Source organism: Siphateles boraxobius, unplaced genomic scaffold, assembly GCF_051911475.1.
Source record: "Siphateles boraxobius isolate OS27281-9 unplaced genomic scaffold, OSU_SipBor_1 16, whole genome shotgun sequence".
Lineage (NCBI taxonomy): Eukaryota > Metazoa > Chordata > Actinopteri > Cypriniformes > Leuciscidae > Siphateles > Siphateles boraxobius.
The window spans coordinates 16100503-16115665 of NW_027508766.1; the positions used below are offsets into that span (position 1 = coordinate 16100503).

A 15163-nucleotide genomic window follows, 5' to 3' on the forward strand; every position below is an offset into this window, starting at 1 on the left:
GACATACAGACAAAAATACTCAAACACACACATACAAAGGTTTATAGAATACCAAAATAATTTGAAACACAAAACTGCCTGCGGGTGTTAAAATATACAAGTCACACCCTTTGATTACTAACTCTACAAATACATCAGTCTTCTTATGAGTTATTAAGTTTAACTGAATTTAAATGGAAATGCTGTCATCATTTACTCACCCTCATGTCGTTCTTTTTTCTGCTGAAAACAAAAGGAGATATTTTGAAGAATGCTCTAACCAAACAGTTTTGGTACCATTGACTTCCATTGAATGGGGATAAAAACAATGTCTTTTTCAAAAGTTATTTCTCAAAAGAACATATAACCATCATTTCCAGAAGATTCAATATTTTAGCTGCCGTGTAAATGCTAAACAGGACAAAGATATTGGAATGTGGCTTTTTCAACCCAATCTCATGAGAAATGTTTTGGTGGTGATACAGACAAATGAAATCCTACTGTTCTAGCAATTAAACTAATCATAAATGATAAAATGCGTATTGTTTCTTTTCACTGCCCTTAGCCTTAGGAATGACTCTTGGACATCAGGACGATACACTGGTACATCAAAGTTTTTCAGCTTTTAGACTCTAGGACCTATAGTTTTTTGCATCCAGTGCTACAGAAAGTTACTAAAACAACTAGCCCTTATTTTTCCAGTTTGAATCTCTGTTCCAATTGTCATTGCTACATTGTGCAATCCAGAGACTTTAAATCTAACCCAGCAGTGGTGTAATAGATGCAGTGCTTTCTCGTAAGGATAATGACGATTACTCACATTGAAATGGCACCTTACACAATAATAATAATAATAATAATAATAATAATAATAATAATAATAATAATAATAATGAAAGTCCCTTTTAAAGACAAGCCAGTCAGTGGCTATCTTGGTTCTACATCTCATATCTACGTAAGTTGGGAAATACTGAAACCGTTTATCAAATTTAGGTCCAGTTAATGCATGTGCGCACTCAAGAGCAAACAGTCAGGCAACGTAGTACAGTACAATTTTCCCCATTCGTTTTTTTAATTTCTTTATTGGTCCATCTACCCCTTTAATAACAATACATTAATTATCTGGTATTTCTCTTTGGAAGAACCACATGTTAGGAGGTTTTCTGAAGAAAAAAAAAACTATTCTGAAAAATATATATTTTAAATGTATTCTAAAAAAGTTAATCAGTGTAAATGCATGTGACTGAAAGGACACTGTAAATGTGTCCTTCCATCATAACTGCTACTTATACACTGTCTATCTTTTCCCTAACCTGTCATAAGCTGAGCACTCATTGGTCAAGATAAAATTTAGTTCACTCAGATGTGCTCAATGCTGTATTTGGTCTTGAGCAGGCTTACTACAAGCCTAGGTCATTCACAGTCTGCGAGTCTGGAGTTGATTCTGTCACATACATTGGAGCATAACTGCAAAGCAAGTCCAATTTTTCTCCCCGTCACTTTAAAAATCTGCTATATTCCTCCTGTGGTTCACAGCTATAGAGCACAGGGACTTTCCATTTGTGTTCAGAGAAAGTGAGAAAGTGAAAAAAACGTTGTGTGTTGTGATTCATTACTGCATGTTCTGGCTTTGTATTGCACAATTCTTAAAAGAAAAAAAGAAAGAAAAAAAAAATAGCAGCAGCCTATTATAATAAGTCCACAGAGATGCAATTAGGGCCTGACTAGACTTCTCACCTCTTAATGAAATTAGGACATTTTCCCTTTTGAGCTTTGTTCTTTTCATGCTTATAATATTGGCCAGTTTCAAAAACAAACTTTTTATTTATTTATATTTATTAATTTAGGGGCAACAATTGAACCATGGTTTTTCAGAGGCATTTTAACTTGAGCATATAAAACAGCACATCCTGCATTTATGTTAAATACTTTAACTGAATCAGTTAATTAAAATGTTACTGACGACATCAATCACAGCTCTCTGCTTCTCTGATTAACAACAGTCACCTGGTTGAACACTACAGGCCAACTAGTGTCTGCAGACAGAGGCACTAGTTCCTAAACTAGAGAGATATACGGATAGGATGTAATATAAGTATGGGGGAATTTTTGCCCCCAAATTGTAAATGTTTGAAGCCATTGTCCTTGCTTTTCTTTTTTGACCCTAACATTGGCTGATACCTTTCTGAGCATAAAAGACTGGCTCAGAACTAAATCAAAACAATAAAAATGTAGCCTACCATGTCAAAAAAAACCCAAAAAAAAAAAAAAAAAAAAAAACCTCAGTGACAGCAATATATGCAACTATTTCCACTTGATCAATAATCATCATCATCATGCAAAATCAATTTGAGAAAAAATCTGTTTCTACAAGATTGGGATAATAAATAGTCTATGTTAGCCTACAACAGAAAGAGTTTCTGTAGGCTACTAAAAGTAATTTTCTCATCAATAAAACAAAAAGCACAAAAAAGTGTAGCCTATATGGATGTCAATAACTCTCATAATAATAATAATAATAATAATAATAAATAACTCTTAAAATACATTATCATAAATAAATAAAACAATAAAAAAAATATTTACTATGTGAAACAAATGACACTTATTTTATTATTTATTTTAAATAAATTGGTTTGGATCCCCATTGGTGAAATGTAGGCTTTAGACTTTTTTACTAAAATTAAAAAAAGTCGATATTTTATTAGTTATATTTCGATGGCAGCTAAAATCTTACTGTAATTTAAACAACAACATCGATCAGCTCATTCAAATTTTGGTGCTGAGATTTTCCCGCTTACATGTTTTGAAATCCCCAACCGAGTTTAAAGGGTGGGCGTGTTTTTCCCACTGCCATTTCAGAAAGTTTGTCAAGTAAATGAATAGCTAGGGCTCCAGCTCGTGAAGTGGTGTGGCGGAAGGAGTCTCTCTGGATGAGAGCAGGAGAATGAAGCCTTGAATACATGATCTCATTCACTCAGCTGAGACTGCACGAGCAGCACCGGAGTTCGCGAGGACAAGCCACAAGTGCCATTTTTGGATCTATTCTTTATACTTACGTGATTTATTTCCTTTTCTTGAACAGACCAATGTTGGATATAAGTTAAGCCTGCGTGGAATCCCACAACTATCCATAAGAAGGAATGCATCTTTTCCTCGTGAAACTAATTCTTCTGATATCACTCATTACTTTGACGCAAGGTAGGCTATACGTTTCATTGGAAGATGCTTTCTTCGTTATCAGACAAGTAGGCTAGCAATTTCTACACGATCTAACGTTAGGATTAATATGATCACTAATCAATAGCCTAAGTTAATTTCTAACATTTATTGTAAAATAAAACACCTTGTTCGAGAAGAAGTCACTTGTTGCGCACTGATGTCAGCACGCAGCCTACTCACTTAACGTTATTGCAAACCACAGAAAGATCAGGCATCATAAATCGTTTGATATTATGTAGACTAAAGTTTAGATTTGTTACTTGTTACTATACCACACATGATATGGGTTATCAAATTATTTTGGACTAGGGCTGTTAACTTGTGTAACTTTACCGCAAATACATATTAATTTTTTTAGTAAACTCTGTATATTGTATTTTTCGCGCGTCACTCGTAATGATATAGATTTGAACTGAGCTGTTTTTGAATATCTGTCGCTCCGCATGGCGGTTCATAAGTAGTATTCGGTGCAAATATTGATCTACCGCAGTTTGGGTAAAGTTTAAACAGTTTTGCAGTTAGATGTTACCTAACGTACATTTATGGCAAGCCGTATGTAATCCCTGCTACTAACTAGAATATTTATGTTAGTAACATACTTATTTTTAAATACCAAGTAATCCATTAGTGAGTAATCCATTAACTTTTTCCTCCATGCTTTTTCCAGTTGTGACAAGTATCAATTCAGTTGCTAACAAGTCTACATATTCATTACACAGCCTACTAATACTTATTCCATTTATTTTAGTCACTATCCTAATGTATATGAAAAAAATTAAATAAATAGCTACAAAGCAATTTTACTAATACGATAAAAATTAATACGAGTTGATAATTGAACCTGCTACTGGAAAAAGCAGTATAGTATCTAATGGATAGTTAGTGAAATAAAAATGATACTAGTCACTGTTGGAATGCTTAAAAGTAATTAAAAATAAGTAATAGGATGTACATGATACTAGTCACCTTTGGATTGCCTAAAAATAAGTAATAGGATATGCAATAAGTACAAGTAACAAACATAGATAGTAGTTGGTTGCTAAAAATTAAAGCAGCTTGCCATAGTACATTCCCCAGAACAGCTGCTGTCCAGTCCCTCTGTCCACAAACATCACTTTAAGGTGTTAGGATTCACACTTTCTTTCTGGATTCTACCCAGTATCTAACTCACTTCTGCACAGTTTGGAACCAAACTGACCAATCAAGAAAATGTAATAAATATTATTATTAATTTGATATATATATATATATATATATATATATATATATATATATATATATATATATATATATTAAAAAGCAACCTTGCTTAATTCTAGTCTTTTTAAAACTAAGGATAATTCTACTTTTGGAGATATGTAATAGATCGAGATGATATCAAATCATGCAACACTCAATAGAAATGTATTACCCTTTTTCTGTGTTTCCAGGCCTGGAATGTTCGGAAAAATGCCAAAATGATGGTACATGTGAACCTACTGCAGACGGGAGAGGAGAATGCAAGTGAGTAATTAGAACTCAATTACATAAAGCTGCTGCGTTTGAACCATATTGAAACCCTGAAGGAATTTCAAATCACTAATATGAGATTTCCTTTTGATCCGGTTCCAAAAGTTTTGAGTGCCATGTACAAACAATTGCATACCAAAACACATGCGATCAATTTGAATTCCAGTCTCGCAAACAAAAGCAAAGTGTGCTTCTCTCCTTGAAGAACATGGCCTCAGCTAATGAACGACATACACAACTTCTGATGAAGAGAGTCTAGGGCATCACCCCCCACACCCCCCTCTGGCTGGTCGTGAGTACGGGCCACTTCCCCAGCCCAAGTCTCGTAGACACCCGGAGCCCTAAATCTTATTTCGCTTTTCTTTTATGGAACGACAGCTGGGGTTTGCCAGAAGCCCGGCAATCATTGTTCTCCAGTCTAGATTAATTCTGTGTGACTAATCTGTTTGAGGCTTCCCAGAATGCCTGAGTCCCCTCCCCCCCCCCCTCGCGCCCTGCCCCTGTTCGGGTGTTTTGTCCTATTTTGAATGCCCATTCACTCTCTGTGATTTACATTAGAAGGACAGATGGCAGTAGAGTGTAATTGGACTGGATGTTTTCATAATTGGTAGCATTGCACCAGTGGAAAATCGTGAGCAAACAGGTTGCCTCAGCACGCATAGCATCACATAACTCTCCTTTATCTACTGCACCCAAGTGTACGCTCGCAAACAAATGCAATGGTGGACTGCTACCCTCTTCTGATTGTGTTGGCTGATTTTCTAATAGGGTTAACTTCTCTTTCTCCCTCTGTACTTTTTTACTTGCATTCAGCAGTGATGTGAATGAGGGATTGGGTTGCAAGCATTTGGCCTGGGTAGCATTGTCTTTCTCCGGCTATCAATGAGTTTATCAGGGTGGCTATGAAGGAGCACTATTTGAAATGGGATGGTGGCGGCTCTGTTTTTTGGCCTCCCTCAGTGGACTGCGAGCACATGGAGCCGCGCTGGCGGTGGGCCACATCTTAATTCTGTCTGGCAGCCTCCCTGCCTTAGTTGGGCCACAAAGCCACCATTGTACCCTATCGGACTCAGATTCCACTAATTAAACATAGAGATACAAACGAAGGCCGCTCTCCCGCTCAGGATGGCACGTTACTATGTCTGGTACCTTTTATCTATTGTTCAAATGCAACTGGTGCATGGACAGACAGACTGCTTGGGCCTCTAACATGACCGCTCTAACATGTCTCACAAACTTTGGCAAAAAGTGAGTTCGGAGGTCAGTTTTGGCCACACTATCCCTCTAATCTAATGGATTCCATTGTGAATGCACTCAAATGCTTCGTGACATACTTTGCTCTTTTAGAAGCCGTACTGTAAATAGTGAAAATGAGAGGTTCCCTTAAAGGGGTGTAGTTCACCCCAAAATAAAAATTCTGTCAACATTTACTCAGCATGTCGCTCCAAACCTCTACGACTACGACGAGGTATTTTGAAATAAATGAAAGGTATAAAGTCTCTGGGGCCCAATGTGGTTTTACTTTCATTAGTTGAACAAAAACTGTTATTTTTCCTCAAAATATTTTCTTAAAAATGACTGAATGTAGTCAGGTTGTTTCAGTAATATTAAATAACATTTCTACATTATATTACATGTTAATTCTTATTATTAATAATGCTATTATTATTAATAATATTTACATATTGAATAATATTACCTACATAACAGTAGTTCAATGTCCCATAAGAGACTGTTTATGTTACCTGCCTAAATATGTGCTTGGGCTCCTCATATGCACCTGTTTTTATTGTAAAAATAGTTTATTAGTTCATGCCGTTTTAATGAGTAATAATAAGTTTTAAAAAATGCATTTTTTTTTTACATCTGACCCCTAAAAATGACTTCCATTGGTTTCATTTAGTCAGTCATATTAAGTTTTTTTTTTTTTTTTACTTGATTTACTTGAAAATTATTCAATTTAAATGCAAATTACATATTATTACCTTACAAACATTTTATTACAGTGCAGTAATTTAAAGTGTGACTTTAAGAGTAAAATGTATAGTTTAACTGCAGGTAGATCTTTTTAAATCAAGTGCTATTCATCAAGTCTTTTTATTGTTCTGGAAAAATATGTTGGTTCTACTTGACATTCCATGCCAGGAATACCAAACACTCATATCTGGCACTCTGACAGGCTCGTAAATGAGTGAGTGAGCCGTTATCTTTGACTCTTTGGCAAGGCCAGAAGTCCAACTGACAGTAATACAAACCAGCTTCCACATCTGAATTCCTTGTATGTATGAGGGACGGCAAATTCGAATCAAAAGGATTAGTGTTCGACAAGGAGATGAGAGATGCAAGACTGGAGGGAGATGAGTAAAAGTTCACATGCGAACTTCAGACCTTCCGACTCAGTCTTTGATGGTCGGGTGTTGATGTAATGTGCAAAAAAAGCTTACTGTCTTCCTATGGGGTCCCCATAGAGTCATAAAGATTTGAGTAAAGAGCTAAAGTGACTGATATAGGTGGGATACACATTGTTTTAACTCACATCACTAACATATGATCTAAATGTTAATCTCACACTTGAGGCTTAGTTACATAATTGTAGTTTAGTTCTATTTTTGTAGTCTGGGATAATGACATTTTGTGTTGCAGGATTAAGCTCTTTGCTCTGAAAAATATGTACTGTAGAAGTCAACTATTTAGAAATTTGTATAAATGTTGATAACATCAGGATGATACATCAGGATTACCTGATGAATGTAACATTATAAATGTCTTTATTTTTGATCAATTTGATGTGTCCTTGCTTGATACAATTATTATTTTTATCAACAAAAAAACAAAGTTTGTAATTTACAAGTTGCCATGTGTGGTGTGTCTAATGAATTAAGCCAAAATGGCCACTTGTTAGTTCAGGACAGTTTCAATGTCAAGCTCTGTTTGCTTTCTAGAGATGAGTTCCTCACTGCATTTAGTGTCTACACCAGTGCCAAAGAAAGAGAAGTTGTAGTCTCTTATCATATCACTACAGATGCCTAATGTCTTCATGATGATGCTGGGTGTCCCATTCTTGGCGTGAGCTTAATGTCAGCATAATATCCATAATATCTTGACTAACCAAAATGACTTGTGTTGGCAAGTTGAAATCTGATTCTTCCTCATTTCTATCTGGAATTCAGCAAACTTTGATTGTACATTCTGTTATTGGTTGCTAGATTGTGTTCTGTATGTACAGCTGGCCAAGTACAAAAAAGAAAAAAATGCAGCGAAACACACCAGGCGTGTGTTATTTTTGTTTGATGCTTTTGACCTGAGCCATCTGTCTGTGGAACACTGCATTACAAGTGATCAGTATCAAGGTAAATAATTCACCATGTACAATGGCTGCTACTTACAGCATAATAGCCGCTAATGCCTGTGGTTTTGCCATTCATCCCTGGCAGTGGCAGATGTTTGAAAGTTTCTCAAATTGTCACACTGTCAGAGGGATTGACGAGTATATTCTAATAAATAAATCCTCTTCCTGATAGATGTCCAGCATCGTTCCACTCAACATGACTTCTAGTGCCATGAAGGACATCTGAAAACATTACCTTAGTCCCTGGCCTCATAAAATCTCCAGGAGCAGCACTCATTAGAAAAGTATTGGGCGCGTTAATGGCTGCTTCCTGTCCCTCACTGTTGTTCCCATAGGGTCCCTCAGTACAAGGGACAAATAAACACAGGCGTAATGAACTCTAACAGATGTGGGCCTGGAGGATCAGGTCTCCTCCAGTGATTACAGAGAGAGTGTGAAGAGCCCAAGGCCATAGTTTCATAAAGAACAGGCAAGACTCAGAGACTCCTCAGAGTTAAACTCCCCACTACAGGAAATTGGGGTTTAAAAGAGAGTAGATTTTGCGTTATTGTTGTGTGGCTTAAGGGGACAAAACAGGTCAGTGGTGCAGCCACCTCCCTAACAAAACGTACAGGTAGACTCATCACACAAACAACTAATACTAGCTTATTGCCTGTAGGAATGTTCTGGGTTCATTACAATTTAAACTTTATTGACGGTATTTGAGGCACAATTTTGACAACCACAGTGGTCATTTCAATTCGTTTATTAGTTTTTTGTAATAGAACAATAGGGGGCACGAAACATTACAATAAAAATATACATTTAATAGAATAGAATAGCCTAAATATTTAACAAATCTGTAAATATAGTTTAAATTAATGTAAAAAATAATTAAAACATAAAGTACAGATTTAAAAATGAATGAAAGAGCACCATAAAGGTATCACAAAGATGGTCCATACAGCTTGTGTTCTATATTCCAAGTGTTCTGAAGTCATGTGATAGCTTTCTGTTATAAACAGACCAAAATTTTAATTTGTTCTGATAATCTTCCCCTCCAGTGAGCTGTTAACTTGAGAAGCTCTGCAAACGGATCAGTCCGATGCATAAAAGAATAATTCAGACCGGTTTTGTGAACTGGATCATTGCTACTTCTCTAATGAAGATCTAGGGCATACGTCAAGGTTTTTTGTCAAAAACGGATGCGGTTTTTGTAAAATTGTGCAAAAATCAGATCAACTTGAGATAGACGTGGAATCTAGTATGGGAGTAATATGGATCAATATTTAATGTTATAAAATATACATTTACAGTATGGGGCTTTTGTGTCATTTTTGGATCAAAGAAAATAACTAGTTTGTATAGAGAATAATCTTGCCTAACATAAATTTAAAAAAAATTATCCAAGAACTCATGTAAATGCTTGAACCAAAATACTAGATTAATTTTTTATTTTGTACCGTCAGGCTTTGTTTAGATCCATTTAGGGTTGTCAGAAGTACCGGCACTTCGATACCAAGTCGGTACTGAAATTTTAAATACGATAAATCTTTGCAGAACCGGTAGTACAGAGTATATTGGGTATCCTCTTATAGGCGCTGCTTTCAAACGCTCCCTTGTATCTGTGTAAGTGCTCAGTTAAGACTCAGTTAAGATTACATTCAGACTGTCAGTCCAAATCCAATTTTTGTGCTTATCCGATTGAAATCCGATCAGATTTAGCAAGTGGGAACATAAAAAAAATCACATGAAATGCGATATTTTCAAATCCGTTTCAAGCTACTTTCATTTGTGGTTTGAAATCCTATTCAAATTGCATATCTGGGAATTCGTTTCTGTTTGACCGCTCTGATCGTTTTTTCGCATGGTTAATGTGACTTTCACATGCCACGTAAAACGTAAACTTCAGACGTTGTTATAGGAAACATGCTGAATGTTGCTGCCGAAATAAGGTGTGTTATTCAAAAGTGCCAGACGAGCAGAAAAATGACAATATAATAAAGTACATGTTTGTAATCCGACGGAGACGACAGCACTGAATAAAGCCATGAATACTAGCCTCCTACGGTTCTGCCGCTGCCTAAGAAGATACACAGTCCAGTGCGGCAGCTACAGTCATGTTGTGAAATTTAAATAAGACAACATCTCTATTGCAAACCCATCCATTTTGCGTTGTTGTTGTATTTGCCGTATTCCTACCAACGCAACGTCATTGCCATAGAAATTTATGCAGATATTCCGGAAAACGAAAGAGCTGCATGGACACACAAATCGGATCTGAACAGTTGCAATACACAGTGTGGACGTCAATAATTTTAGATCAGATTTCAATCGGATATCGGAATTGGACTGACAGTGAGAACGTAGCCTAAGAGTATCAAAGGTTTCTATTTACTAGAGATGCTCCGATCAGCATTTTTGGGGCCGATCACCGATTACAGATCACCAAAATCATGATCTGCCGATTGCCGATCACTGCCGATCACAGAATGGCGGGGAATGGGAATCTTTTATCTATAATCTAGCAGAGTTTGCACCATTTGTAGAAATGTGTTTATTTAATTGTATTTAGAAAATGAGATGTCTTAAGGCTACTGTAGGCCAGCTTTCCCAAATAAGGTAGAGTAACATTAAATTATTCCAAACAAAGAGGGGTCAGGCAGACCAACACACATCAGATCAGCCTAATGGGAGGGGATCAAGTTACACTTAGGCATATTTGGAAATTGTAGCCTCTTAATACACCCACTACATTTACTAATTGGCAACAAAATGTACAACTTGTTACACCAAAACTGGCTACTGATAAAAGGACAAAACTATGGCAAGTTTTTTTCTGTTATTATTATGAACGTCTGATGTAGTTGAGCAGAATGCTCTTTTATGAAGTTACTACATTAAAGGACATATTTAATGAGATTATGCCTAAAAATGTTTTGGATTTTTTATCATATGTTCATTTAAAAATATATATTGTATAAAATGTTTTATTGTAATTATATGATATTTGTATTTTTATAATTTAATTTTTGCCATAAAAATAGCTTTGAATGCTGACATGGCATTAAATAAAATAATCTGAATCTGATGTAGTTGAGGAACCAACTACGTCAGATCAAAAAAAATAAAATACCACCAGCACTTTTGAAACATCTCGCGGCACAAATGTACCAATACGAATAAATAAAAACTTATCCAGTTAACTCAGAGCATACATTTTGTTCATTTGTTAAATAAGAGGCGATCTAGCACTGAAATGTAAAAAAAAAAAAAAAAAAAGTGATCAAAGTGCTCGTTGCCGCAGCGATCAGTGGCGCAGATACCGTGTTGTGTTGTGGCTCACGCGGTGCACGGTCTTCACTCGGACGCGCGCTTCAATCCGTTTGGAGACTCCCTATTCGTTCCGGTGAAGGAGAACTCATGTTGCCACGGCCAAGCTCCACTCTGCTGTTGTGTGCCCGTGCGCCACGCATGCATGTGGGAAAAAGTCGCGCGAGTAATTTACGTCACGTGATCGGCTTTTTTGATCGGCGCTTTTGGGGTTCGCCGATCAATCTATTTTTAGCCAATATCGGCCGATCATGATCGGCGTCCGATCAATCGGAGCATCCCTACTATTTACAACATGTTTTTGAAGTGCTGATCATTGTAGCCAATCGCAGAAATATCTGTTTAACGCATTAATGCAGAGGCCAATCAGAGGTTTTTAAGTTAGTCAGAATATGCTCAAAAACACTCAAAATAAATTTTTTGTTGACCGTGCGCAGACAACTTCATGGATTATAGCGGTATCGTTTTTGCAGGAGTGTAGATCTCAGTGAGCAGACCTGTGCTGTGATTGACAGCTTTAGTGATTATAAAGGGAGCATTCTTTGCTGCAATGATTGATTTGACAGTGATATAACCATAGCAACAGATGAAACAAAACAAACAAAATAGGCATTTTAACATAATTAATCAATAATTAATTTATATGGTAATCAATAGAGCTTAACGTGTATTAAACCTGTAACATCCTTTAATTAGCCTACACATGTAACATCAAACATGCTATCCAAACAACACAATGCTGCTTTTAGACATTCATTCACTGTCTATTTACAGTGTCAACCATGAAAGGGCTTACAAGTTAGACTTTAACTTTTTTGTTGTGAGAGACGGACAACCCCCTTCACTTTGTGACCTTTCAATGGCAGATGGCAGATTGGAGCGCAGTGGGTGGAAACCCCCTGTGTTTCATCTGGCTGAGGGTCAGGTGTCAACAAAACATCTGCTCTGGCCTGGGCGAGCATTGCAGCACTAGTAAAACACTGTTGTCATGGGCTACCGGTGGCCACAGAATGAATCCCATCATAGTGAAGGTAGAATAACAGTATGAGGTCATTCTCTGGTCACAGAATCAACTACTAGGGCTGTTTACAGAATCTGTGATTTATTTTTATGGGCTTTTACTGTCTGAGTTGGATGGAGATTTGCAAACGGAGAGATTTTCACCTAGGTTAAAAAGGATCCTGCGGTTTTAATGTGCATAGTTGGAAAATATTGTCATCAAATGCACTGATTGTGTTTTATAGGAAACAAGCGAAACATCAACTAAAAACGAAGCGATTTTAGAAGAAACGAAAGATTTTGTTTATTTCCAGTTTGGGTGAGAGATTTGAGGTGACAATTTTACTCATCACATGTTATATTTTTAGCGATCATACACAACTATATGCTGTTGATTACCATTGAAAATAATTTTGATGTTTCAGTTTGTTAAAACAAACGAGAAAATCATTTAGTAGAGAAACTTTGATTAATGCAAGAAAATTGGCACTGACAAAAGGGGCTACTATCACATAATTTGGCCTTTATTTACAACTAGTAAATAAATTGGCCAAACATACCCAGCCTCAATGCTTTTGTCCTCTTTAATGTATTTATCTTAGTAGGCTACTCTTTTGTGGCCTTATGCCACTTTAAGTAGCTTGATTGCTAATGTGACAAGCATTTGCCAAGTTAAAGAGCAAACTGGCAGGGTTTCCTACTGAGGTCCTCAGTGTACTCCCCTTAATTCCCTAATGTGTGCTTTACTAGCAGGAGCCAGCGCTGACTAAGTGCCCTATGTATTTAGCCCCTTCAGAAGCAGGACTGTTTGCCAGGACGGGCAGATCTAGTAGACTTTCAAAGGTGGTGTGATTTTCCGCAGGGTGCCGTTAAGTGCGGCTGCCAGGACTCTCCATTGAGGAGTGCTGTTAGGGATGGGGACACAGAATGGGGTGAATTTCTAATGTAAACGGTTACATTCCAGCAAGGCCACAGACTCCTCCCCTCAGGCAATGCAAAAATCCTTTAAACCAGGTTCATATTCTTTCTTTCAGAAAGCTTGTGGGTCAAAGGTCTATCCATCATGGAATCCTACTAGACTTGTTTTGGGAAATTAAACTGAAGAAGAAAAGAAATTGGGATTTTAGTGGGCTGGTCAGACTGATGTGTACTATGGAGAGTTGTCTTCCTTCCACACAACAGATAATATTGTATGTGCTAAGGTTTAATTCTAATAAAAAGTGTATTTAATGATTTATTACCATACTTAGTATTAATTACTATACTTGAGGCAAGCATCAACAACTCCTGTCTGAACACCTTAAATAGTGTGGCTATTATAAAATGATGATTTTTGTCAAACATGATTAAACAGAAAAAACACCATAGTAACAGCATAGCAACACACTAAAAACACTCAAACAGTGCCCCGGCAACCAACAACAACACCCTAGCAACATGGAAGGGACTTTAGCATGGCCGAAACTCACACTGTCTCTATAGGCAAAGCACAAGTTCCTCTATGCATAAAGTTATTTCATGCAATAAATAATTACAGGTCGTCCATCCCAAATAATATCCCAATAGTTACCAGCATCAGATGGTTAACTGTTATGTGATAGTAACCCCTTTTGTCAGTGTCAATATCTACTGATAACTTTGTAAGTGGATGAAACAGATTTTCTTTTTTCAAATATTTTTTATTTAATCTTGAGTAAATATTAGGGATGCACCGATATTGAAATTCTGGCCGATACCAATAATTATCTTCATGTAGTAGTATGCAAATATATATTGACACTGGCCATTGAACAACACATCAAGCTTAGTAACCTTAGTAACATTCAGCCCAGTGCTGAGGCGTGTGATTCAGTAATGACCTCATCATCCAGATATACCAGAAACTGCTGAAGATAAGGAGAAGGCAGGAGGTAGTGAAAGGCATACGTGGAGAAGTGCGACTACAGCTCTAGTCCAGCCAAGTAGGAAGGAAGTGAAGAGGAGGCTGGAAGATTAAAAAGGAAGGCCATGACTGGAACAAGAGGAATAGAGAGGTGACCGAAGGATTGGGATGGGATGGAAGGGAGGGGAAAGAAGAGGAGGTTTAACAGCTGAATGCTCACTCAGAGGGGTTAGAGGCACCCAGACTGCGGTCAGCTCCACTCTGAATGGCGGCAGGAACAATGGGCCTTCTCATGGAGCCTGTCTGCTCTGCTCTGTGGTGGGCAAACCATTCAACTGCCTGCTGCCTCGGCCCTCTTATTCTCTTTGGGAAAGTGTGGGGGGAGTTTATGAGCTGGGAGTCGGGTGCGCTGTGACCAGCAGCTGCCGCTCCCTCATTAGCATGCGCACCTGCTCCCTGAGGCCTTTTTGGAAGGCCGACACAGGCCCTCATTGCATTATTCCAGCTCAGTACAGATCATAGCTGCACACAGCGATGTGTTGTCTGGGTTAAATCAGCCTAATTTTTCTGTATTGGATCTCAATTCTTGTTGAAAAAAAGCTGTTATCATTTTTTTGTGATACAAAAGCTTGATAAACTACAAAAACATATGGTTACTTTGAAAATGCTGAACACCGAGCAGCAAAAAAAAAAAAAAACGAATCAAAAGAAAAGATTGCCATAGTCCTAATTAATTCCCTAACTAGTGACGTATGCAGGGCTTCTTCAATCATTTAGTCCACTTAAACCCACTCCTTTCCAACAATCAACTACAAGCTCACATTCAGATCTGCCTCCTCTAAACAACAACCAATCATTATAATCAAGTTCTTTTTTGATGGTTATATGGAAGAAAATGTTGAATATGGAAG

General features: G+C 37.2%; 1 protein-coding gene across 2 annotated transcripts in view; it reads left to right on the forward strand.

The window, feature by feature from the left end:
* Positions 1-2867: 2867 nt before the first annotated feature.
* Positions 2868-15163, forward strand: part of notch1b (notch receptor 1b) — a 49470-nt gene continuing 37174 nt past the window's right edge. Inside the window, exons 1-2 of one of the 2 annotated variants that reach the window (XM_077231771.1) lie at positions 2868-3180; positions 4632-4704. In XM_077231771.1, coding sequence (XP_077087886.1) covers positions 3123-3180; positions 4632-4704 — 131 coding nt within the window. In that variant the 5' untranslated portion in view covers positions 2868-3122. The remainder of the gene's footprint in view (positions 3181-4631; positions 4705-15163) is intronic. The other variant, XM_077231772.1, reaches the window with a different exon arrangement.